General features: G+C 49.3%; 1 protein-coding gene across 1 annotated transcript; it reads right to left on the bottom strand.

Moving 5' to 3' along the window:
- Window positions 1-11,939: 11,939 nt before the first annotated feature.
- On the bottom strand, window positions 11,940-22,457 carry LOC103200397 (pepsin A). Its single transcript, XM_007944906.1, has 9 exons — window positions 22,405-22,457; window positions 21,525-21,684; window positions 18,763-18,880; window positions 17,880-17,998; window positions 17,074-17,273; window positions 14,648-14,764; window positions 13,430-13,574; window positions 13,234-13,332; window positions 11,940-12,089 (listed from the first exon to the last, which is right to left on the bottom strand). Exons 1-9 carry the CDS (start codon window positions 22,455-22,457, stop codon window positions 11,940-11,942), a joined length of 1,161 nt encoding a protein of 386 aa, XP_007943097.1.
- Window positions 22,458-23,398: the final 941 nt, after the last annotated feature.

Consider the following 23,398-nt stretch of genomic DNA (forward strand, 5'->3'; position numbering starts at 1 on the left):
TTGCAAAGCGGCAATGCAAGGAGTGGGGATATTCTGTACCCAGATCTGACTCCCCGAGATATTCTGTACCCAGATCTGACTCCCCGAGATGCCATCGAAATACAGTTTTGTAGGTTTCAGAAGAGGGGGTTATGCAGATTCACAAAAGGTTGAGGAATTTGGGGCGTGAAATGGTTGACAATTGTGCCTGGAGGCGGATGAGTCACACCAGCTTTCTGTCATCAGCTGATAGGGGCTTGGGCAGAGGGGAGAGTGTGTTCCCCTTAACTTCTGTTCCTTTCTGCCCTACTGCACATGTCTGCAGGCCAGAGTTAACTTACAAGTTGTTTTCTAAGACACTTCTAGTGGTCTATCACCTGCAGGAAAGAATGTTTTCCTTCCATTCAATTCTTTAAGGGACTGAATACTCATCCTGAGGTGGGGAACTAGTTGAGGGTAATTTAGTTTACATTATCTATTCCCATCCAGGTTTTATCTAATTATCTGCCTTAACCAGGGTGGGGGAAATAGTTGAGGGTTATTTAGTCTTTTAGGGTGGGGGAAATAGTTGAGGGTAATTTAGTTTACTTATCTCTTCCCATCCAGGGTCTTATCTAATGGGGGAAATAGTTTTTACTTTACTGGGTTTCAATTATATTAGTTAGATTACATTATGGCACAGGACTAGACTAGTGTTTGACCAAACCACTGGGAACCAGAGTCTAGCCAAGTTGATAAAATTAACCATCACAGGAGCTTCTCAGGTGAGAAGGGAAGAGATAGTTCTATAGGTTCTGTAGGTTGGCTTCCTTAAGGTGTTGAGAGCAGGTGGGGGATTAACACCTGTGGTAGGGAGCAGGGGAAGCAGGGAGGAGTTGGGCTGCAGTGTGATCCTAAGGGGCAGCCGACCCCCAGGAGCTTGGAGGCAAGGGTGGCTGTTCAGAATTGTCCTGAGCTGGGGCAAGGGGACAGGGCTTTGGGCCTCGTGTCAGGCAGTCACTGTGCCTGTGCTGCCCTGGCAAGCCAGCTCTCTTCATTCCAGGCGATTCCCTGTGGGGGCTGGTGCTGGGGACCTGCCCCGGCTGCCTTCCCAGCAGCGGGGGGAACGAGTGCTGCAGGGAGGGTCTGGGCAGAGCAGTGGACAGTCAGTCCTAGCTCATTAATGCGGTGGAAGGGGAATCTCACTAGAAGGGAGGTGGGTCTGGAAGATGGAGAGCTACTTTGTCACCAGGTGGCCAACTTAGCACTGAAAGCCATGAACTGAAAGAATGGACTGTGGCCCCCATGACACGGCTCCCATCCCCATTGGCTGAGGCCTCTCTCTTCTTAGCCCTTCTCCAACCTACTGCTCCCCATCTATCTCAGGGTCAAGTGCCTGAGGAGCTTACTGGCTGCAAAAGCCATGGGGGGGGGGTGTCCAACCCAGAACTCGGGTCATGGTGGGGTCCAAAGCTGAGAATGCAGCAGCAGTGGAGAGATCAGAGCTAGGAGTGTGGGAACCATAGACGTTTTTCTTTCTCTTCCCCCAGACAGAACTTTACTTATTTTGGACGACAATATACACAGTCGTCTTAGTTATCTAGTACTCTGTAACAGTGGACGGCTTTAACCAATTTGTTTTCTCACACTGAACTTAGGGTGCTGGCTCTAGGGGAAAGTTTTCTCTCTCTCTGGGCTTTGGGGGAAGGTCTTTGTCTCCTTTCAGCTTCTGTTTCTTGGCTCCGTGGAGATCTCATGTGGTGTGGCGTCTGATCGCCTGCAACTGCACTTGCTGGTTTTGCTCTTAGATTTCAAAAAGGATTGACTTAAGGCACACCCCACACCAATACTGCCTCATTAACCCAACAAAGAAAACCTGTCCCCAAATAGGATTATAACCACTCTAAAAACTAAACCCACTGCCATTGAGTCAGTTCTGACTCATAGCGACCCCCATTGGATTTCCAAGGTGGTAAATCTTTACGGGAGTCAATTGCTTTGTCTTCCTGCCGAGGAGTGGCTGGTGGGATTGAACTACCAGCCTTCTGGTCAGCAGTCAAATGCCTTAGGCACTGTACCACCAGAGCCCCTTATACCCACTCTAGAGCATAGAATAAGCACTCTAGAGGGTCAAATTTACATATATCTTTTGGGAACACAACTCAATCCATAACAATCAAACATCAAATAATCAAACATCCATCCATTCACAATTTCCACATGATGCTTCACTACCATAGGCTATGTATTTCGCATTGTGTCACTGTTCTGTCTCAGTCTATAATGTTTCATCCCCGTTCCTTTGGGCTCTCTGCCCCTTAAAGTTGTCAGCTGTGGTTTAGACGAACTGCTCTCTGTTTAAAAGCATGGGGATAATTCTTTATACGAGTGCAATGCTTAAGGAAAATGTTCTTTAGTAATTGGGCTAAAGTGTTTAGTTTAGATGGCTTCCTGGGATAGTTTTGGTTCAAGGTTTAAAAGTTATTTCCAGGCATTAGACTTGGGTTTCCTCTGGTCTATGGATCCAGTACATCTGGGAAACCATTGACTGTTGATGGCAAAGGACTTAGAGACTGTTTCATTCAGGAAGACCGAAAGGGTGGTGGTTAAGAGTGAGGTCTATGTGGCCAAGAGACTTAGGTCTGGACCCTGCTCAGTTACTGATGAGCCGTGGGTCTCACTTCCTCATTTGTGCAATGGGGATGAGAATAGTCAGACCTCATAGGGTTGGGACGATGACATACAATTGTGCTCTGAAAGTGTCGGTGGCCCCTGAGCTTCCTGCAGTTCTCCCAAGTTCAAGATACCACTGAGACCTAATTTCAGAATTTCGTTCTCAGCACATGGCCGCCTCCATGTGGCAACTTCATAAACAAGCCCAGCTGTCAAAACGTTGGTGACTGCAGTTCAGTGCTGAGTTTTGCACCGTTCTCTCTCTAGTCAGTGAAGATGGGACTTAAGGTTTAATCTAAGACCTCTGGTGGTGCAAGTGCCTAAGGCATTTGGCTGCTGACTGGCGGGTTAGAGCTTCAAACCCACTAGCCACTCCACAGAAGGGAGATGGGGCAATCTACTTCCGTAAAGATTTACCACTTTGGAAACCCAGCGAGGGTCACTATGAGTCAGAATTGTCTTGATGGCAGTGGGTTTGGTTTTTTGGTTAAGGTTTCATCTAGTCTCTTTACCCCAGTGTCATTGCTGTTGTTAGTTGCCATGGTGACCCCTTGTGTCACAGAGTAGACCTGCCCCATAGGGTTTTCTTGGCTGGTAATCTTCACCAAGGCAGATCACTAGGTCTTTCCCATAGGAGAGAAATGATTTTCACTTAAGTAAATGATTTTCATTTGGATGTTACAAAAAAGGGCAAGGGGACAGTTGTAAACGTTTTCCCAAAGCTGGCCCAAGTATAAAAGCATGCCCAGCCATACAGCCATTTTACGTCTGAGTAAACAGAGGCCCAGAGAGGCCAGGAGAACGTTCCAAGGCCACACAGAGGGCCCGGTTGCTGAGCCAGGAGAGCCCCGTGTCTTTTCTTCACATCTCGCTTGACTTGGCGTCTCCTACTGGATTTCAGCGGTACAGTGACGGCTACGGTTCTCGGTGGGTGCTGCAACAACCTTGCCTTCATTTGGGCTCCTCTGAAAACAGACCCGGAGTTCAGGTGCCAGTCATGGAGCTGGAGGTGATCCCAGGGAGCAGGACGAGGGAGGAGGGAGTGGGAAGGCTGGTTAATGAGCAGGTTGTTGCTGCAGGCAGCTGGCTGTTGGTCCCTCTGGGGCTCCTTGGGACACGGAGTAGCACATACCTCGGACTTGTTCTCCTGTGGGTGGGAGAATGTTCCGTTGTCCTCCACCCCTTGCCCTTCACTGGTGAGGGCTGCACCCAGGCTGGTTGCCCTTTGGATGGCCCAGGAACGATCTTGCTTATGTCCAGCCCCGGCCCAGGAACGTTCAGGGGATGTATGTAGCAGAAGTTGTCTGCAGCGCAGCTCCAGGCTGGGCCAGACTCTCCCTGGGGCACTGGCAACATCTGCCTCACATCTGGGTAAACACTGTTCCTTCTCTGGGGCCCCTGGAGAGCTCAGAACTGTCCCCCTCCTCCCTTTGGACTAGTAGTGTCACTGTGACATTTGGGAGGGCCCCAGTGGGATGTGACTTGGTAAGAACAAGGTGTGCCCACAATCAGCCCCAGTGTGCCTGGCCCCCTTCCCCAGGACAGCTGACTCCCGGGGACTGGAGGACCGCCTTAGAGACCACAGCTGGAGAGAGAACACACGGTGCTTAAGGGGGTGAGCAGGTCTGAATTTTCATCCCGAGGGCTCCGGCAAAAAGGAGCCTTGGTGGCACAGTGATTAAGTGCTCAGCTGTTAACCAAAAGGTCTGCAGTTTGAACTCACCAGCTGCTCTGAGGCAGAAAGATGTGCAGCCTGCTTGGAAACCCTATAGGGTTGCTATGAGTTGGAATTGACTTCACAGCAATGGGGTTTGGGGGCTCAGTAAGCAAGGGGATGTTTGCTGTTGGGTGGGTACACCCTGCATTCCCTGTTATCTGTTGTTGTTGTTATGTGCCGTCGAGTCGGACCCAACTCACAGTGACCCCTCCTTGGGTTTCTGAGGCAGTATCACTACGGAAGTAGATTGCCCAACCTTCCTTCCGAGAAGTGGCTGGTGGGTTTGAACCGTCAGCCTTCTGGTTAGCAGTCAAGTGCCTTAGGCACTATGCTATCAGAGCTCCCCCCTGTTATCTAGGATTCCATGTTTCGGGTTCTGAGAGTCAGTACAGGGGAGAGTGTGTCGCGAGCCAGTCTACAGTGATAATTTTTGTTAAAATTACATTTATTTTATATTTTTGTTGCTGAGAATGTACACAGCAGAACATACAGCAAGTCAGCAGTACATGTACAATTCCATGACGTTGATGACATTCTTTGAGCTGGGCAACTATTCTCACCTTCTGCTCTGGTCGCCTAGTGCTGTTCTGACAAGGAATGTACCACACATGGGGTGGCCTTAACAAACAGGACTTTATTCTTACAATTTGGAGGCTTTAAGTCCAAGTTCAGAGTGACAGGCTCTAGGGGCTGGGTGAAAACCCCTCAACTTTGGGGGTGCAGCTCTGCCTCCTGCTCCCGGCCCACTGGAGCTAGAGGTGTTTCTTCACTCAGACAGCTGCTGGCTGCTGAGGCTGAGAAGCCCCAAGGTTGACAAGTGAAAAGGCACAGTCCCAGTTACCAAACCACACGGCAGGCCATTAACTTAAGTCCATTCTAAGTCCCAAGGTCAGCAGAGTATAGCAATGACACCGCTACACGCAGGGTCCAAGCATGCCATAGGCTAGAGACCATTCCCAAGGCTTCTCCTTATATACAGGAAGCAGACCACATCCCAAAGGCAGCTACTCAGCTGCTTGTGGTAGATCCCACCATGGAGTTGATTGCCAGTCTCATCATGGGGAATAAGTACCACCAGCTGCCCAGCCACTCAACCAGGCCCAGCCAAGTTGACACACAGACATAACCACCACACATTCCTTTTCTGAGTTGTTCCTCCCTCATTAACATAAGCTCACTGCCCCCTAAGGTTCCTGTCCTTTTGAGTTGCTGTTGTCAATTTGACCCTATAGAGATAGTTCTTTTCTTTCTTTTTTTTTTTTTAATGTTTCATTGTGCTTTAGGTGCAAGTTTACAGAGCAGTTTGTCTTACATTCAACATTTCCTGTGCATTTAATTTCACTCCCCATTTACCATCCCCAACCCTAACCCAGTCTCCTCCCCTCCCCACCCAGTAACCCCGATCCCCCTGCCTCTCATAATTATGCACTCCTGTGTGACCTGCATTTCCTCCTGCAATTGTTGCCTCTCTGGTGCCCCCGTCGTTGTCCTCAAGATCACTCCAAGGAATGCATTTCCATAGAGTATGTGGGTGCGTCACCCTGGGTTGAGTGGTCTGCTGTACATCTTGTTTACTATTGGGCTGAGAGCCAGCCCCTGGGAGTGAGTTTTATTCCAGGCCCAGAATGTATCCCAGGGCCATAGTATTGGGGTCTCACCAGACTCCATCCAACCAGTAATTCTATCTAGAGATAGTTCTTAGGAGAACATTCTGCTCAAGGCAGACTTCCTTTACTAGTTAAGCTAAACTATTATTTGCTTTTAAGATGACTTCAGGTTATATTTTTGGTTTAAGGTTTAAAGATTATCTTAGTTTCAGGACTCATCCAGTCTCCATGACTCCCAAAAGTCTGCATTTCATGAGATTTTGAAATTCTGTTCTGCATTGCTCATCCTTATTTTTTTCTTTAAATTTATTTTGTTGTTTTAAAAATTACATTTATCTTTGTTGCTGAGAATATGCATAGCAGAACATATACCAATCCAACAGTTTCTACGTGTGCAGTGTAGTGACATGGGTGGCATCCTTTGAGTTGGTCAACCATTCTCACCTTCTTTTTCTGAGTTGTTTCTCCTTCATTAACATAAAGTCACTGCCCCCTAAAGTTCTTAGCTAATCATTCAAATTGCTGTTAACACTATGATCCCATAGAGATAGTTCTTAGAAGAGGGCAATGCTCAAGGCAAACCTTTTTTACTAGTTAAGCTAAAGTATTGTTCAGTTTTAAGAAGACTTCAGGGGATTATATATATATATAGTGTTGTTATGCGCCGTCGAGTCGGCCCCGACTCATAGCGACCCCTCCTTGGGTTTCCGAGGCAGTATCACTACGGAAGTAGGATTGCCCAACCTTCCTTCCGAGGAGTGGCTGGTGGGTTTGAACCACCAGCCTTCTGGTTAGTAGTCAAGTGCTTTAGCCATTATGCTACCAGAGCTCCTATATACATATACACACATATATATTTTTATTGTAATTTGGGTGAAAATTACAGAGCAAATTCACTTTCCATACAGCATACATATACTTTGTCTCATGACATTGACCACAATTACAACAGCTCCCCTCACACTTCCTCCCCATAGTTACCTCTTCCCTGTGTCCATCCCTCCATGCACTCCTGGCCCCTGAACTGTCTCCCTGTGCATAAGCAGCCCTTCTTTCTCCCATGATTCTTCTCTCCAAGGAGTGTATCTACCTCAGGTAAATGTTCACCTCATATGCCTGTCTATTGTTTGGCTGGAAGCCACAGGCATGGGTCCAATTCCAGACCTGAAGGGCAGCTAGGGGCCATGGTCTCAGTGGTTCCACCAGGCTCTATTGGACCAGCAAACCTGGTCCCCCTCAGGGGATATTTTTGGTTGAAGATTTAAAGATTATCTCAGGGCAATAGAAGAATATGAATTCTGTTTTACATTTTCCCCCTTTTGATCAGGATTCTTCTGTGGAAACTTTGATCAAAATTGCTCAGTAATGGTAGCCAGGCATCATCCATTTCTTCTGGTCTTGACTGGTCATGGAGGCAAATAGCCACACATCCATTTCCTCCTCCTATTCCTAACTTCCCTTCTTCCTGTGTTGCTCTAGGTGAATAGAGACCAATTGTTATGCCTTGGCTCCCCACTTTTGATCAGGATTCTTTTAGTAATGGTGGCCGGGCACCATCCAGTGTCTATTTCATCGCACTTGAGAAGTTCTCAAAGGGTCAAATGATGAGACCAGTTTCAAGAGACCTGATTTTGGAGGTTACTAGATGAGTGGACCTAAAGACCAATCTCAGTGGGTTTCCAATTAGGATAAACCCGTAAGTACTTTTCATTAACTGATTTGGAACATGTAATCCATCCACATCATTAAAAACGAAGACATGTGAGATTGTATCCTGCAGGAAGTCTCCCCTGCCCCCACCGACCCACTTCCTGCTCTTCTCTCTTCTTGGGTGTCCTTCCAGAGTTCCTTTATGCTAATAGAAGCAAATGTTATTATTTTTAAAAATTTCTTTATCATCCAAAGATAGCACAGTAGAGGCCCTGTTGTGCACCTGGCCTTTTTTGTTCCCCCTCCTTCTTCTTCATGAACGACCTATTGTCAAGATCACTCCGTCTCAGCACCTAGACAGCAGACTCCATCCAGCTGCAGGGTGACTCCTTGTGTGAATGTACCTGGAGCGGTTTAACCACCCCCTGTGGATGGACATTTGAGTCACTTCAAATCTTGCAACCGCAAGCCGTGGTGCAAAGAACAACCTCATGCTTACATCATCTTGCACGTGTGCAAGTGTCTCTTAAAGACAAATTCCCAGAAGTGAAATCTCTGGGCCAAAAGCTATATGCATTTCTAATTTTCATAGACATTGCCAAGACGCCCCCCTTAGGGGTTAGACCAGTTCCTCCTCCCACCAGCAATGTGTGAGAGTCCCCCTTGGGGAGGGTTTGGTTTTCGTAGACGAGTGGAGCAGAGACCCAGGAGATGGAAATAACACTCCTGGACCAGTGGAAGGAAGAGGATGGATTGCACTGTGCTTGGACCCCTGAGGCCCTCGGGAAATGAAGAGAAATGAAGAGGCCGAGAGTATACAAGAGGGATATGAATCCACCTTGTCTTCTGATGAGAAGTGAGCAAGTGTCAGATCAGATATGTCAGCACAGAGCTGTCCAGTCTGAAGCGCCTGTCAGATGGGGAATCTCTCTAGACTCTGCCTGGATCCAGCAATCCCAGGGTGAGGGACCGGAAGAGGGGCTGGGAGAGCGGCTGAGCTGCAGCTGTTGGGGCTGAGTGGGGGGAGGAAGGCAGGATGGGGCCAGGAGTGGAGGAAGGAGACATCCAGGAAGCCCCTGCCTGCCTCCCCAGAGCTGAGTGCACTGCCTGGCTCGCAGTAGGTGCTCGGGAAGTGTCAAGTAAATGAGAACAAAGGAGCCAGGACACAGTGACATCTTTCCCTAGAAGCCTGAGAAGCCCACCTGCTTGTCTTACAACCATCAGATGGGGATAGAAAGCCTGTGGGGATGGGAGCAGGCCTGTCTGTTGTCTTAGGCACAGCCTTAGTCAAATCATATACAATCCCTCATCCTCCCTTGTTTCCGATTAAAAAGCCATCTCTCATTCAACAGCTATTGACTGAGCACCTACTGTGTTCCAGGCCCTGCTCTTGTCGCTGGGGCTTCAACAGTCAAACATGATCACAGTCCCGATCCTGTGGATCCTTGGCTGTCTAGTGCGAAAGACGCACAGGTAACACACATGTGCATAAATGTGCAATTCTGCGGTGTGCCGAGAGCCATGAAGGAGAAGGGCCAGGCTCTACGAGGCAGTGGTTAGGGAAGGCTTCTCAGGGCAGTGATGTCTAAGCTGAGTTCTGCAGGATGCTAGGCGCTGGTGAGGTCAAGGAAAAGGGGCAGGAGCAGTGTGTGCCAAGGCCTGGAGGTGGGAAAGGACCTGAGGTATTGCCAGAGGTGGAAGAAGCACAGAGTGGCTGGAGCTCAGGGTGAGGCCGATCAAGGCGAAGCAGGGAAAGTAGCTAGGGACCGGAGCCCGCAGGCCTGGAAGCCAAGACTAATGATTTGTTGTTTATTCTAAGTGCAATTGCAAGACATTCACTAGAGGCCTTAAGTGAGGGAGTTATTACCATAGATCCCTGGGTAATGTGATCTATACTTGATTATTAACCTGAAAAGGGAGCTCTGGTGGTGCAATGCCTAAGGTATTTGATGCTAACCAGAAGGTTGGGAGTTCAGACCCACCACCCACTCTGCAGAAGGAAGACAGGGTCATCTATCTCCATAAAGATTTACTGCCTCAGAAACCCAATGGAGTCCCCATGAGTCTATGAGACTATGAGTTGGAATTGACTTGGTGGCAGTGGGTTTGTTTTTTGGTTTATTAAACTAAATGTTAGGAACTGGTAGCATAGTGCCTAAGGTACTTGACTGCTAACCAGAAGGCAGGAGGTTCAAACCCACCAGCCACTCCTCGGAAGGAAGCTTGGGCAATCTACGTCCGTAGTGATAACGCCTCAGAAACCCAAGGAGGGGTCTCTATGAGTCAGATCTGACTCGATGGCAGTGAGTGAACCTCACTCAGTGTTGGTGGCTCGACCCAGTGGCACCACGGAAGAAAGGCCTGCCGATCTGCCTCTGCAGAGATTAAAGCCAAGAAAACCCTACAGACCAGTTCCTCTCTGTAACACGTAGCATCACCAGGAACCGGAATGAACAGTAAAAGTTTTGGATTTTGGTTTTGCCATCAAGTTGATTCTGACTCATGGCAACCCCAGATACGTCACAGTAGACCTGTGCTCCACAGGGTTTTCAATGGCCATTTTTTTTTTTAAGAAGTTGATTGTCCGGCCATTTTTCCAAGGCACCTCTGGGTGGCCTTGGACCTCCAACCTTCTGGTTAGCAGCTGACAGCGTTCATCGCACCACCTGGGGATCAAATTTATTTCAAAAAGATCATTCAGCTACAGAAAATGGCTTAGAGGGGTACAAGCAACACTGAGGAGACTCAGGCATGGGTTGGCCAAGCACCCTACCTTCCTGGAGCCCAACATCTTACATTTGTGTGAGTGATAAATTACAAATCGGGGAGCAATGTGACCAGAGGGTCTCTAAAGCCGTCTTGGTCTGGGCACTTCCAGACCACTCTCTCTCAGCAGGAGGCCCTGCTGCAGTCCAGGGCTAGTGTCTCCAGCCAACAGCCTGGGACCCAGCTGTCCAAAGAGGCAGGAGCCGTGGGAGGAATTTTTCCCATGTGTGTGCTGAGAAGCGAGCTCAGGACTGTCTGATAGGTTTATGAGCAAAGAACTGGGACCACGCTAAGCTGAGTTAAAGTGAAACAGGCCACTTTGTGGCCGGACTTCTCAGGGGACTTGATGGGGGAAACGTGCTTTGCGAACCTCCAAGAAGGGCTCGGAATAGAATTTGTTCCACACTGACTTGCAAACTTTGGTTTTCACTGAACATATTGCTACAAACCCACTCGGAGAAAACACTGTTCTAAATACTCCTTGTTTGCATTTTCAGGGTGAAAATGCTCAGTGTTCTCTTCCAACCTCTGCTTGGGGAAATGGATAACCGTCCTGGTTAAATTTCAGATGGAAATGGGTCTGAAACACCACCAGAGTGTTGGGTGTTGTTAGTTGTCATCGAGGTACCGACTCATGGTGACCCTTTTTATAGCAAAACGAAATCTTGCCTGGTCCTGTGCCGTCTTTGTGATTGTTGAGTCTATTGATGTGGTTCTTTGTAGTGTCTTCTGAGTTGAGGGGCTCATCTTCCAGCACTATGTTGGACAATGTTCTTTGTGATCCATGCGGTTTTCACTGGCTAATTTCTTCCTAGTCTGTCTTAGTCTGGAAGCACCACTGAAACCTGTCCGCCATAGGTGACCCTGCTGGTGTTTGAAATACCAGTGGTGTAGCTTCCAGAACCACAGTGACACTCAAGCCACCACAGTACGACACCCCAATGGACACGTAGTGACGCTGGAGGGTCCTTAGTTGTTGGCCTCCATCAATGAGCTCAGCACCAACTGCAGCCGGGTAGACTATGGGCTGTCAGCTTCTGTCATCTCCCTGCCCATATCTGATGGACAACACTACCTTGTCCTGCTTACTTAGAAACACCATCATCAGTGGCCAGAAGGTGGTCTGTTCCTCATCATCAGGGATTTGGGGGAAATTAGAACTCAACCTCCTCAACCAAGAGCTTAGGTGCCCTATTCTATGGGGAGACACTGGGCCCAGCATTGCTGCTCCCATTCTGAGCCTCATTTGTCTTCCTGGCTCCAGTAGAAAGTGTCTGCTGCCCGTGTCACTGTGTTAGACACTGTCCAAGAAGACATGGTCATTTCTGCTCCCCTGCCCTGGTGTCCTGACTCTGGTGACATCAAAGAGAAATACCAGCAAAGAGAAGGAACTCCAGAGAATGTTTTTTTTAGGTAGTTATCTTTTTATTCTACATTATTGGCATGGTAGGGAATGGGGCCAAGACTCCACAGTTCCATTGGAAGACACCCGGGACAATGACATACAACTACAGTGGGCACAGAATTGAGGCCAGAGCTTCCTGGGAGGTGGCTGGAAGGACTCCTGCTTAAGCTACGGGGGCCAGGCCGACCTGATTGTTGGCCCTGTCGAAGACGGCAAAGTACTGACGGATGAAGACATCACCCAGGATCCAGAGCTCCCCGGTGGAGGTGGGGATGTTCATGCCCTGGAAGCCACTGACGCAGCCCTGCTGTTGCTGCAAGAAAGAAGAATGAAACCGGAGATAGGACACAGACCCAACAGTGACAGGCACTGGGGAATAAAATCAAGTGTGCCGTGGTCCGGCTGCAAGGCACGTGCAAGGCGGAGCTTCCTAGCTGTGCGTCCAGGGACTCTGCTGTTCTTGGCCTGGCCTCTGCCTGTGTAAGCTGTTCACCACACTATTGGCTCCCAGGGATTACTGGACACTATCCGGTATTTCTGGCAGACACATGAGCCGTGACATCAGCATCTGAGCTAAGGGGCTTAGGCGGAACTCAGCTGCTGGGGGGATTTTTGGAAACCCTGGTGAACAGCCTCTTCTCATTATCCTGATCCCACCCAGTGGCAAAGCAGACCAGCTGAGTTCGGCTAATTCCCTCGGTCACTGGGTTGCAACCTTGGCTGCACATGGGGATCACCTGGGGAGCTTTGAAACTGGAAAAAGAGACAGTAGGAAGGTGCTAGGAAACCCTCATGGTGCAGTGGTTATGTGCTCGGCTTGCCAACAGAAAGGCCGGTGGTTTGAACCCACCAGCTGCTCTGTGGGAGAAAGATGTGACAGTCTGCTTCCATAAAGATTTCCAGCCTTGAAAATGGTATGGGGCAGTTCTACTCTGTCCTATTAGGGTCACAATGAGTCAGATTAGACTCATCAGCAATGGCTTTGGTTTTGGAGGAGAGTCTTAGGTCTTGACTCTATGGAAGTATGACTTCCATTTTCCTACCCTTTTGTAGCTTTATGGGGGTCACTTTCACTTGATTACCCCAGCCGCAACCTGAGAGTGGGGAAAGTCGACATCTCTAGGTTATAGATGAAGAAACAGGTTCAGAGAGGTTCGACCTTGCCCAGAATCAGTGGGCTACCAACTGAGACCCAGTGCTTGGACTCAGATGTCCAACTCAAAAGTCTTTTTCAACACCACCATCCTCTGCCTCACGTTTTCCTTGGGGGACTGTATCTGAACTCTCATCCATGCCTTTTATTTTTAAGAAATTATTCATTCTGAAGGCTGCCCACAGCAGATGGAAGTTTGCCTCTTGGCTTCAGCTTCTAGATGTGCATTTCCCTTGTGCAAAAGCTGAATATGTGGCCACATTCTGGGTGGGCACAACTAGGAGGTGGCCCAGAGCCCCCTTACCTGCAGGATGTAGGCACTAGGGGGCAGAGGATACTGGATACCGTTGATGGTGAAGACAATGTCGGGAAGGTTGTTGATGGCTGAGCAGCTGATCGCCATCTGGAAAGAGCAAGGGGTGGGAGGGTTAGAAGGCTCTCATTCTCTCTGCATGGTGGACCCACCACTTGGGAACAGAAGAAGGCAGTCAAGGACTTACCTGGCCATTTGTGTTCTCGCTGGCTCCGATGTAGCTCTGGATGTTGGCAATGGCATTGGTTGGGCCAGACAGCAGAGAGGTGCCAGTGTCAACAATGGCCTGACAGCTCTCGCTACAAGCGATGTACTCTCCATTCATGGTGATGCTGAGGGGAAGATGCAAGTGAGGGTCCCTTGAGCCTCCGGGGTGTACATCCCCCCCAGGAGGAACCAGAGGACCCCGGAGGCTCCCTCTTCTCCATCTAAAAACCCTCCCCAATATATGACATTTCATGGTTTCTTTCATTCACACACTCATCCTTTCATGCATTTGTTTATTCAAGAAATATTTATTGAGTGTCTACTCTATACCAGTGACAGGCAGTGCAAAGATAAACAAGATAGCGTCTGACTGCACGGAGCTCCCAGTCCAGCTCTGTGACAGAGAGAGCCAGCTGGGCAGGGCCAGGAACACAACGAGGGTGGGGAGGGAGGGGAGGAACCTGGCCAAGCTATTCAGAGAAGCAAAGACCCAAGGGTGGCTTAGGAGATGGGGTGGAGAGGACCAGAGGAGGCAGGCCTGCAGGCAGAGGAGTTGGCATGCAGGGAATGGTGGAGACAAGAGGAGCAGGGGTGGGAGCTGGAGGAACAGATGAAGAGTCAGCATAGTTGGGGCACAGAGTGACTAGCTTGTCCCATTTTGCCTGGGACTGTCTTGATTTAGTACCCAGGCCTGGGCAAACCCGGACAACTGGTCACTCTTGCATCTAATAAGCAGGGGTGAGAACAGCTGGGCAATGGGGCTAGATGGGGGCAGGAGTGAGGCCATGGAGGGGAGGGTTGGGAAAAAGTGACCTGAAACAACTTCCCAATCATGCTGCTTCTCCCTAGACTGAAAGTGACACATTTGCTAGAGAGGGAGGAGTGTGTGCCAGTCCACAGGTCCCCGGAATGTGAGATGCGTGGACGGGCTGGGTCCTCCAGCTCTCCTCACAATGCCAGCAGATGATCCTGCCTCCTTGCCCAGAAGGAGGGGTCTATCTCATCCTCATAGAGTGCCTGGGGTGTCCGGACAGCCTTATGCTCAGAGTTTCTCCCAGAGACCACCTTCTCCTTCCCAGACTGACTTTCCCTGTGCCGGCTATTCCAGGGGTATCCTGGAAAGCGAGTTGGCTCTGAATCCATAAAGACAGGGGAGCTGGGGCCCACGTCAGGGTGCTCCCCACCCCAGCGATCTCACCTGTCCACAGTGATCTGCCAGTAACCCTCAGAAGAAAGGGGGATCCAGTTGAGGTTTCCAGTGTAGTAAGAAGAATCGATGCCACCAAACATCACCACGCTGCCACTCTGGTCATCGCTACGGAAAAGGTGGAAGAAGACAGGAAGTTGCTTAATCATTCTTTCAACAAGCAGTGACTGGACATCTAACATATGCATCCTGAAAGCTACCTTTTGTTGGGCTTTAACCAATGCCAGGAGCTGTGCTGCTTGTGTGACAGACATGGTTTCTTTTAATCCTTCTATTGAGGCCAGTGGGATAGTCATTATTAGTGGTGGCATAGTGCCTAAGGCATTTGACTGCTCACCAGAAGGCTGGCAGTTCAAACCCACCAGCCACTCCTCGGAAGGAAGGTTGGGCAATCTACTTCGGTAGTGATACTGCCTCAGAAACCCAAGGAGGGGTTGCTATGAGTCGGATTCAACTCGAGGGCACATAACAACAACAACAACAGCACCAGTTCCACTTCGCAGATAAGGAAAATGAGGATCAGAGAGGTTAGGCAACTTGCTCAAAGTCACACAACTGGGGAGTGACAGAAGTGAGATTAGAACCCAATCCTTTCTGGTTCTAAAGTGTGTGGTTCCCATGACAATAGTCACTGTAGTTACCATAGGGAACACAGTTGAATATACAACAGTGTTTGCTCTTAAGGACTTTATGGTGCAGTTCACAATTTTTTCCCCAGGAGACATTTTCCAATGTCTAGAGATATTTTTGATTGTCAAGACCAGTTTAGGGAAGGGAGAGCTACTGGCATTTAGTGGGTGGAAGGCAGGGATGGTGGTAAACAGCCTCCCACAACACAGAAGTATCTGCCCTAAGTGTCAGTAGTGGTGAGATTGGAAAGCCCTGGTCTACTTAGAGGGATAAGTGACTCCCCATGAAACATGTAAGTACTCAGAAAGGCTTGTTATGTTTAAGAGCCAACTTGAATATTAAATGACAAAGAGAAAAGTGTAGGATGAAAGGACCTTCATGCTGTGAGTTGCAGGGATAATTATTTTCTAAATCTCTGGAGTTCCAGCTTCGATAGGGAAGCAAATATACTTGGTAATAAGAAGTTAATCACCAAAGGACTTGCCACTTATAAAACATGACCCCATGCACTTAGTCCCACCCCATCGTTGCTGTGAAAATATGACCATACAATGGGGGATCTGGCAGAGTTAGAAGAACCAACAACTGAAGAAGAAAAATATCAATGGCAGCACAATCATTTCCCAAGAGAATGATGTGAATGATGGGGATTGAGAAAGGCCTTTGGGATGTTGATGATGTCCTCAGACATTCTGGTCAACACCGATTCTTGTCATGGTCATGCTGAGAAGATCAAGAACGAGAAGGACAGTTCTTACATCTGTCACCTCATTTTGTTAGGAAAAACTCTGCCAAACCCAAACCAACACCTGGCCGATCTCTTGTTCATTCTTAAAGATAGCTCATAGTCTCAACTGGAGTCTATATCTTGCTCCAAGAAAACTCACTGCCGTCAAGGACACTCTACTCATAGTGACCCCTCCTTGGGTTTCCGATGCTGTATCTCTACAGAAGTAGATTGTCCAAAAGTAATAAACAATGAAATTTGTTTTTGTCATTTTTTAGTTTCATTCTCAAGATGTGAGTCCCAAGCAAATCTTTGTACTTTTTGCTATGAAATTTTGGACCCTATGTTAAGCAGGGGAGCTCTGGTGGCACAGCGGTGAAAGCAGCTGGTTGCCAACCAAAAGGTCAGCAGATAGAGCCCAACAGCTGCTCCGTGGGACAAAGATGAGGCAGGCTGCTTCGGTAAAGACTTACGGCCTTGGAAACCCTATGGGGCAGTTCTATTCTGTCCTATAGCATCACTATGAGTCGGCATTGACTCGATGGTGGTGGGTTGGTATGGTAAGTGGATTCACTTTAAGTGGACTCTTTGGAGGTCAATGATGGGAGTCCTTGGGTGGTGCAAAGGGTTAATGCATTCAACTGCCAACCAAAAGGTTGGAGGTTAGAGTCCGCCCAGGGTGGCCTTGGAAGAAAGGCTTAGTGATCTACTTCCAAAAATGTCAAGTCATTGAAAACCCTATGGGGCCCAGTTCTACGCTGGCACACATGGGTCGCCACGAGTCAGAATTGACTCAATGGCAACTGGTGTTTTTTGAGGGAGGTCAGAGATGAGGGAATTTGTGCTAGAGAGCAAATGGCAAAATGATGTGTGAGTCGGTGAGTCAAGGTGAGAAAGACTCAGGCTGGTAAAACAAGACATAATGCCTACAGTTCATCAGATGGAGATTTGGCAGCATGACCTCTATAGCCATTGACATTGACCCTGCTTGGCTTTGAACTACTCCCTGCTGCACCAGGTGACCATGACCTCTCACGAGGCCACTCCCTACCCAACTTACGAACTCAGGTAGACGGAGAAGAGGTCCTGGGACACCAGGCCCTGGTTCCACATGTTGTCAAAGACAGGTGTGGCCCCAGAGGAAGCAATGTTGGGGTAGGCCAGACCCAGGATGCCATCAAAGGGAGAGTAGTACAGAAAGGAGCCAGGCTCTGTTTCGCTCAGGCCAAAGATCTGGTTGGTGTCAGCGATGCCTCCAACCTGAGTGTGGGAACCAAGGTATTCATGGTCAGCTTGCATTCACAGAGCTGAGTGCTGGCCATAGGCCCAGAGCGTCCCCAGTTCATCCCGTGGTAGACTCGGCTCCTGGGCTTGCCTGGCTACAAGGTCCCTTCTTTAGACTTGGGGCTGGGAGTAGGAAGAGGGATTTTCCCCTGGAATGCTTGTTCGGCTGCAGATAACCATTGCAGCTGGTCTCCAGATGGCCACAGTCCGTGACTGGGTGTGAGGTTTCCCTATGGAGCAGATAGTCTCTGAACATTTATGTGTCTCATAAACAGATGCAAAGCAAACCCTTGGGATTTTGACCCCAGATATGCCTTGGCAGTGAGGAGGGGGTGACTTGTACTGCTTTTGTGACTTAGGGGGACCGTGGTGGGAGAAAAGAGAACTGAGCCTTCATCTACTCCCCCCCCACACACACACACACTCCCATAGCATTTAGCTTGGATGGGACTAAGTTTAGCTCATGGCCCCAAGCTCCCTACCTCCTGAAGCAGGTTTGAGGGGGACATCCTATGACCCTCAAGGTTCCTGAGGCTAGCCCCAGGGCTGGCCAAGATAGGTGGTGATCCAGCAGGTACTCACCTGGACGGTGTCATAGCCAAGGATGCCTGTCATGCTGCCGGTGCCATAGGCGATGGAGACTGTTTGGCTGGTGGCCTGGTAAGTGGAGGACTCCTGAGGGTTGAAGCGATTGTGATTGGCTGCAAGGACAACAGTGACATGGTCAATCTCCAGAAGTCAAGTGAGGGTCATGGATCTGGGAGGTGTCCTGGGATGGGGTGCCTTGGCTCTTGGGGCTTTGGAGGGAGAAAGGTGAGCTTTGGAGTCCAGGAGTCCCCAGGTTCTATTCCTGTCTTCTTGAACCAGTTGGGACCATCTCACTGATAGAAAGTCCCCGATCACCCCCACAGTCCTCCCAAAGACCACTCAGACAAACATGGAGTGGAGTGGGTCCAGGGTGGCCCATGGTGATGAGCCTTCAGACCCACTGGGGACAGCCAGTGTTCCAGCTGTGAAGGGGGCAGATTCCGTAGGCATTGCTCTTAACTCAGGTTGACAAATTGCAAGAGGAAGGAACTTGAAACCCTGTGTGTCACTTGCGATTACAAACGAGCTTGATTTTCAATTGATACCATCACTCATCTCTAGTTTGCGTGTTGTCATGCCAGACTCCCACCCCAGCTGGCTCTTTAGCCCCTGTTGCTTTGGACCCCTGCCCTTTCTTCTGTAATTATTTAGAAGAGCTTCCCTCAGCCTTTGGACTGTAAACTCCATGAGGGTAGAGACTGTGTCCCATTCACCCTTTATCTCCCATGACATCTAATCCCAGTGCCTGGCACATAGTATGTACTCAGTCACTCAGGTAAATCCCTGAGTGACTTCCCAGGCTTGAAAGCTAGACTTATTGAGGCTGTAAGTGCTCAGGGATCCCCCCGGGCAGGCCCAGGCAGGGCCAGACACTCACAGCAGGCAGGGCTGGAGCAGTAGACTGAGGGCACCCACAGGTTGGAGGATCCGGTGTCAAAGATGACGGTGAAATCCTGGGGGGGTGTTCCGATGCCAATGGTGCCGAAGTACTCCATCTGCCGGGGCAAAGACAGCACAGTTCATGGCCTGGAGACTCAGCATCCCGGGGCGGGAGGACGGCCTCCCCAGGGACTGGGTCTAGGTCATGTCCTTTGTCTCCCTCCCCGGCTTTTCCTTCTCTGCTCTTGCCTTTCTCTCCCTCTCCAATGCAGCCACCTTTTAAGATCCATCCCTGGTCTCCTTTCCTCCTCCAAGTCTTCTCTGACTGTGCCTTGATTACCCTCCAGCACCGCTCTTGTTGTAAGTTTCCATCAAGTCAGTTTTGACTCCATATATTACAGGGTAGAACCGCAGTGCTCTCTCAGCTGCCATCTTAATGGAAGTAGTTCACCGGGGCTATCTTTGGTGGTACTGTTGAGTGGATTCAAATCCACTCAGCGGCCCAATGCAAACTGTTCGTGCTACCCATGTGCCACAAACACCATTAACATCTAATATTTTTTTTAAAATTTGCCATCTATTTGATTCTGCGTCATGGCAACCCTGTGTATGTAAGAGTACAACTGTGCTCCACAGGGTTCCTTTGGCTATTTTTTTAGAACTAGATTACCAGGCCTTTCTTCCAATGCACCTTTGGGTGGATCAGAACCACCAGCCTTTCAGTTAGTAGCATCTAATAGGAGTCTGCTTTCCTTACTCAGCCATTGTCTTGTGTAGCTCAGTCTTGCCATCCTAGAGACCACATATTCTCAGGGGACAACAGCTGGCAGAAGGGATGCCTAAATTCTTGTTCATTAAGATCAGGACACAAAAAAAGTCACTGAGAGATGAAAATTCATCCAGCTATCTTATTTCCAAGTGTACATGCTTATGATGGGCTTTGTGAAAGGGCATGGTCATTATTTTTGTGCTTAGCCAGGGCCTCCTCCACTTCGCCAGCTCTGATTCGGCCACACTGGTCTTCTTACTGGTCTTTGAAGATGACAAGCTCACTCCCATGCCAGGGACTCTTTGCATTTGCCAGTCCTGCTTGGAAAATACTTACTCTAGACCTTCCCTTGGCTGACTCCTTCTTATCAGTCATTCAGAGCCATCAACAAATGTCACCTCCCCAGGACACCTTCCCTGATCACTTTTCCTAAAACTAAAACTGCTCCCCTCCTCACTGCTCTGCTTCCCCTTCCTCCAATTAGTTCATTTCTTGGCACCTGTCATCACTGGAGATGATATATTGCTATTGTCAGTGTGCACAGTAGATGTGTGCTCCACAGAATTTTTAAGGCTGTGAACTTTCAGAAGGAGACCTGAAGGCCTGTCTTCCAACAGGCCTCTAGGAGGGTTTGAACCACCAACCTTTGGGCTGGTGGTCCAGCACTTAACCATTTGTGCTACTCAGGCTGCCCCAAATTATTTTACACACTTGTTTGTTTGTCTTCCCCTCTAGCATATAAGTTCCAAGTGCTTTGCTAATTCACCATTGTACCTCAATTCCTTGCATATAGTAGTATTTGTTGAATAACTCCATGAACTAATGTTTACTAAGCTCTTACAGAGGGCCAGGCCCTGTACTAGAGCTCTAAAGGCATGATTGCATTAATGACTCACATCAAGCCTCTGCAGGTTCATAATACCTATTGCCTTCAAGTTGGTTCCCACTCATAGTGACCATATAGGACAGAGTAGAACTGCCCCATAGGGTTTCCAAGGCTATAATCTTTATGCAAGCAGATTGCTACATTTTTCTCCCATGGAGCAGCTGGTGGGTTCGAACCACTGACCTTTCAGTTGGCAGCCAAGTGCTTAACCACTGTGTCACCAGGCTCCTTTGGTAGACAATAGTGGTTCTGTCTTACAGACCAGAAAACCGAGGCTCAGAGAACTTCATGACTTGCCCAAAGTCACATAGCTTAGAAGCATTTGAGCCTAGATGTGTACCAGGTATGGTATATTTCAGAGGCCAGGTTCTTGGCCACCAGGTAGCTCGGCGTGGTACCCTTGGTCCTGTGCCATTCACAGAGGGGGACACAGTGTCTGTTGAAGTATAGGGTAGTGTCCATGGGGTTGCCAAGTAGCCAAGCCCCCTATTTAAGATAATTCAGGGGCAATTAGGACCTAGACTACCATCCATCTCTCGGCCTCCTCAGCTTTCTGTGGTCAGGCCCGGGACCCCTTGGGGCCCATCTGCTCTTCACGCACACTGACATTCTCTCCTCCCTCCTGCTTTGGCACAAGTCTCACTCTCTGGAATTCTCCCCACTCCTCTTGGTACCTCCTGCTTTCCTGCTCTGTTCCAGGAAGGCCTCTCTGCTCACTGCCATGACGCCCTCTCACGGCGCCAGACCTTCACTCAGTACTTTCCACTGGTTTGCCTGGCTCACTGATCACTGTCTCTCTCCTCCTATTGCACGATGAGAACCAAGAGAGCAGGGACTAAGCCTGGCTTTTGGTCACTAGCGTCTCCCCTGAGCCCAGCCCAGAGCGACACAGAACAAAAGGCTCCACACAAATACGCATGAATGAATGAATGAGGAGTGACAGCGACAGCTCCGACCATGAGCCTTCCTGACTGCCCTGAGCCACTGAGATGCAGGGAGGAATTCCCAGAGTGACTAACGGGAGACTCAGAGACCTGGCCTCCCCTCCAAGAGCCTTGGGACACCTCATTCGTCCTGACCAAGTCCTTGTCGCCCATGTACTCACATCCATGTAGTTCACCAGGGGCTGGGTGGACAGCATGGTGGCCGCCTCCTTGGGGAAGTACTTGCTGGCTGGGTTGAGGTTATGCTTCTCTAGGAAGTCCTTCAGCAGGCCATGCTCGCTCAGGTTCTCTCTCAATGACTTCTTTCTGACGAGGGGGACCCTGGGCAGAGCAGTTGCAAATGGATGGTTTGAGGGAGGAAGAGCATTTAAGCAAGGACTCTGCTCCTGGATGCCTTGGATGCCCCAGAAGGAAAAGGAAATAGGTCAAGGGCAGAAGAGAAGGAAAGAAAGCAGGCAAGGAAAAGCTCCCAGGTTTTGCATTCTGCAAAGTGCTTCCCAGGCACCGAGACTGGATTCAATCCTCACAGCAAGCCCTACCCCAAACCCCTTCACCATCAAGTCGATCCCAACTCGTGGCAACCCCATGTGTGTCAGAGTCGAACTGCTCCATAGGGTTTTTTCGGCGGTAGTCATCACAGGAACACATCTCCAGGTCACCCACCACTGGGTGGGTTTGAACCACCATCCTTTAGGTTAATAGTGGAGTGTAAACCATTTGCACCACCCAGCAATCCCGTTAGGCAGATGATTATCTTTCTCCTCGTTTACAGAGGAAGAGGTTAAGTGACTTGCCCGAAGTCACCCTCCTGGCTAGTGATGGAGCTGGGAAGCCAACCCTGGCTGCACTCTAGGGTCTCCCCAAGAGGCAGAGAGAGACAAGAAAGGAAGACTCCAGACAGACAGATGGACGGATGAAGAGAGGGAGGAGTTGTGGGAGGAAAGAAGAAAAGTAGCAGGAGAGAAAGACGATGTGAGAAGTTGCACGGGAGCCCAGAGTGGCCTGCAGAAGCTGTTCTTGGCTCCGCAGCCCTCAACTCACTTGATGATGCACTCAGAGAGTGCCACCAAGCTGAACAGCAGCAGCCACTTCATGGTTCTTCCTGGGTCCCGAGCCACCGGAGAAGGAAAGGTGGGTGGAAGATGTGGAGCGGCAGGCTGAGCAGTGCCTTATATACAGCACAAGTGCTCCTGAATCAGCCTTATCAATCTCCAAACATCACCTGTTATCCTCGCCCCAAACAGGAAAGTGCCCGATAAGATTGTCCCCTGCCCCTGAGCGTGTTCTGAGAAGTTTCCAGCTGAGTAGCTTTCCATTGGAACCATGTCCCCCGGTTGGAATGGACCTGCAGAGAGAGAGAGAGAGTGAGAGAGTGATTGAGTGGCTGCTTATTTCTTAAATAATGGAAAAGGCATGCTTTTGCACTTCCCAAGCCGAATATTTTGACAAAAGGGCACAATTGTGTTCAACTGCACATGTCAAATGTGTTCAACGGACCCTGATTTGCCCCAGCAACAGATGGCTAGGGGTCGTGGAGAGCAGCTCCCCAACTTAGCAATGGGTTGTGCAGCAGCCAACCCACAGCACGTTCATAAATCAGTTGTTTGGGAAGCAGGATATATTTCCCTACAGAAATGTCATTTTATGGGGTTGTTGGGCCACTTGCTTCTGGTGGTATGAGTCCCAGGAAAGAGGTGGGCGTGGTACAGAGGAAGAAGAGGAAGAGGAGCAAGGAGAAGCATGCTGCCCCTTTTCCTGAAGGAAGCCAACCTGTAAGAGGTCAGATTTCTCCTTGGAATCTGTGCCCTCCCTTTCAGTACCCCTGCCCTTCTTACTGCCTCTCTCCTACCTTCTAAGGCTGCTCGAAACCTCTACCTTCGGGATCTCACCTGGATCTGACCCCCTCAGAAGCTCCATGCTTAAAACTCGGCTGACATCAGCTGCAGTGGAAAGAAGCAATCTGGGCAAACAAATTCATACTAGCTTGTGAATGACTTAGAAAGGTTCTCCTTTTAAAAGAGGATTTTTTTTTTTT

This window comes from Orycteropus afer, unplaced genomic scaffold (genome assembly GCF_000298275.1).
Source record: "Orycteropus afer afer isolate SDZICR_OR568_19922 unplaced genomic scaffold, OryAfe1.0 scaffold00130, whole genome shotgun sequence".
In the NCBI taxonomy this organism is placed as follows: Eukaryota; Metazoa; Chordata; class Mammalia; order Tubulidentata; family Orycteropodidae; genus Orycteropus; species Orycteropus afer.